Source organism: Cottoperca gobio, unplaced genomic scaffold, assembly GCF_900634415.1.
Source record: "Cottoperca gobio unplaced genomic scaffold, fCotGob3.1 fCotGob3_42arrow_ctg1, whole genome shotgun sequence".
Taxonomy (NCBI): domain Eukaryota; kingdom Metazoa; phylum Chordata; class Actinopteri; order Perciformes; family Bovichtidae; genus Cottoperca; species Cottoperca gobio.
The window spans coordinates 765,712-767,076 of NW_021167006.1; the positions used below are offsets into that span (position 1 = coordinate 765,712).

At 47.6% G+C, this 1,365-nt stretch overlaps 1 protein-coding gene across 1 annotated transcript in view; it reads right to left on the reverse strand.

The window, feature by feature from the left end:
- Positions 1–494: 494 nt before the first annotated feature.
- LOC115006000 (rab-3A-interacting protein-like) overlaps positions 495–1,365 on the reverse strand; it is a 9,655-nt gene continuing 8,784 nt past the window's right edge. The window contains exon 9 of the mRNA XM_029428002.1: positions 495–644. Within this exon, the coding sequence (XP_029283862.1) occupies positions 495–644 (150 nt within the window). The remainder of the gene's footprint in view (positions 645–1,365) is intronic.

Here is a 1,365-nt window from a genome sequence, read left to right on the forward strand (position 1 = left end):
CTGGACTGCAGCTGGACTACAGCTGGACTGTAACTGCACTACAGCTGGACTGCAGCTGGACTACAGCTGGACTACAGCTGGACTACAGCTGGACTGCAGCTGGACTACAGCTGGACTGCAGCTGGACTGCAGCTGGACTGCAGCTGGACTGTAACTGCACTACTGCTGGACTTACATACACCAAACTTTCCACTTTCATTCCTCTCTATATTCTGAAGCTTTGTGCAGAGGGCTTTGTTCACATGTCACTCACAGCTCATGTTATACACGCTACACTCACTACATGCAGGAGATGCACAGAGTTCTGTGTGTTGACAGGATTTAGTGATTTATGGAGTGATACAAAGACAGATCCAGAATCTGTACAAACCTTTGACATGTGAACAACATGAAACACTTTGAACCTGCTTCATCCAGACTTCATGTTGGTGAGATGATGCCTCAGCAGCATGTTAAACATCACATGAAGTGGGGAAGTTGATGGTTTGATGTTTCTAAACGTCAGGTATGGACTGCCACATGCCGGCGAATGGAGAGACGGTGACGACCAACCCCAGCGTGCCGGTGGACATCTCCCTGAACCTGCTGAAGAGGGAGATGGCGCTCAGAGGTTTGTTCTGACGATTGTTTGTGAACGTGTGAAGCTGTAATGAAGTGTTTGAGACGGGAAGCGTCACAGTTCACGACGCTGTTTGTTCCGGACATTTACTTTAGTTCTGATGTAACACGTGTTCATAACGTCAGATGTTCGTGTGACGATGAGTTTCACAGCTCGTTAATATTAATTAACCGAGTGGCCGGACCACGATCATTTAGGTTAATGTAGCGGAGAGCGAGCAGCGGGTCCACACCAGTCTTCCTCAAGATCAGCTCATTGTAAACATGTGTTTGTAAAGTTATGGTTTGTACGACCTCAGATCAGTTCTAATGTTCTTCATGTGACTCATCTCTGAAGTCTTTGCTCAACTTTAGTGGCTGGAGACAAATCCTCCACTCTCTCAGAGTAACGTACATCATCCCAGCCGGTCCTGTTGTTGTGTTGATGATATAGAAACACACCCACTGTGGCGCGGGATGTTTACATCTGGAGCATCGAGGGGGAGGGGGTCCGGGGTCACATGTACCATGCACTCGGGGTGCAGATGCAGTTTAAGGACACGGTGATCGCACTCGATGTGTTTCCTGTTCTCCTGATTTATCGTCGTGCGATGATCCCAGAGAGCACCAGGGAGCTTCCTGTCATGAGAAGCGAGGAGCCTGTGAGCAGACACTTGTGATGGAGCATCCTGTCAAACAGTCGTAGTAAAGTTTGTTACAACACAACGTAAGTATTTAAACGTCTCGCTGTTATATATTACATCATTA